The sequence below is a fragment of the Tupaia chinensis genome, unplaced genomic scaffold (genome assembly GCF_000334495.1).
Source record: "Tupaia chinensis unplaced genomic scaffold, TupChi_1.0 Scaffold143602_1, whole genome shotgun sequence".
NCBI classification, from domain to species: Eukaryota; Metazoa; Chordata; class Mammalia; order Scandentia; family Tupaiidae; genus Tupaia; species Tupaia belangeri.
This window is the reverse complement of record NW_006203448.1, coordinates 2,529,666-2,530,982: the sequence shown is the minus strand read 5'-3', so window position 1 is coordinate 2,530,982 and position 1,317 is coordinate 2,529,666. Positions and strand designations below refer to the sequence as shown.

General features: G+C 60.2%; 1 protein-coding gene across 1 annotated transcript in view; it reads left to right on the top strand.

Moving 5' to 3' along the window:
* The window catches only part of POMT1 (protein O-mannosyltransferase 1), a 28,897-nt gene that overhangs the window by 6,301 nt on the left and 21,279 nt on the right, over nucleotides 1-1,317 (top strand). Inside the window, 2 exon segments of the mRNA XM_027766651.1 lie at nucleotides 158-313; nucleotides 1,196-1,317. Of these exon segments, the coding sequence (XP_027622452.1) occupies nucleotides 158-313; nucleotides 1,196-1,317 (278 nt within the window).

Sequence of the window (1,317 nt, the reverse complement as noted above, 5' to 3'; positions counted from 1 at the left end):
AGGAGGTCTGGGCAGCCTCACCTGGCAGCCTGCAGGGTGGGGCCTCTGCATGGGGGTAGCGTTCTCCCACACTGACCAGTTCTCAGCCAGCAGCTCTGGAGATGGGCAGCCTCTCCACGTGGTCCGAGGTGACCTCTCCTCTTGGGTCTTGGGACAGGTCTGCGTGTTGTGTCACCTGCTTGCCAGGGCGTTGGCTCTGCTGGCTGTCCCGGTCGTGTTGTACCTCCTGTTCTTCTACATCCACTTGACTCTGCTCTGCCGCTCTGGGCCCCACGACCAGATCATGTCCAGTGCCTTCCAAGCCAGCTTAGAGGTGAGCAGGAGGATGCCGCGGCCGCTTGAGAAAGGTGCTGGTAGACCCAGCGTTTGTCACATGGACCTCACCATGTGAGCGCCAGCACCTCTGCGCTACTCCGGATGTGCCGGTGGTGCAGATGAGGAAGGGCTGGCTCTCCGGGGCCTTCAGTCCGACCTGCTTGAGAGTACTTTATTTAATTTTTTTTAAGAGAGAGAGTTTTGTTATTGGGTGTGTGCACTCACCTGAGAAGCAGAGAAAGAGACAGAAAGGGAGAAATCATCCCCCGGTGGGGATGGCCATGCCACAATCTCTTCTCCATTCTCTTAGGATTTGGGACACGCATGCAAACACGCATGGCATGAGTTTTAAGCCACCGGGTCTGGGGCTGCAACTGCAGTGGGCCATGTGGGAGTCCAGTGACGTAATCATTACGCCATCTGCTGGTCCCTGGGGAGGATTGGAAAGTCCTCAGAGCTCCGGGCACTGCCAGGTGCCTCGTAGGAGGGGCTTCACTCAGGCAGTCGCTCGTCTGGACTTTGCCACAGGTGTGCAGTGGCCCACCACGGTGGCGAGGGATGTGGCCGGAAGGCAGGCTGGCCCACTCTCCTGTCCTGGCTTGGCCAGTGGCCAGCTCCATGCGTCTGGACAGATTTCTCATCTCTCCCCATTCTCTGTGTTCTTACCCCTTAAATAGACTTAGCAGCCGCCCTTTCCTCGGGATGTGCGAGGGCCGGCTCACTGGGTACCCCCAGCGCAGCAGGCGGGCAGAAGCAGCCTTGGCTATGGTGGGTGACACGATGGGGAGCGACCGTGCGTCACCCAGGTGGCAGCGTGCCCGTCAGAGGGCCGGGTCAGGTTGTCCCCCGTCTCTCACGCTGACCTCTGCTTGTGCCTTAGGGAGGACTGGCACGAATCACCCGTGGCCAGCCGCTGGAGGTGGCCTTTGGGTCCCAGGTCACTCTGAGGAGCGTCTCGGGCAAGCCCCTGCCCTGCTGGCTTCATTCTCACCCGAGCACCTA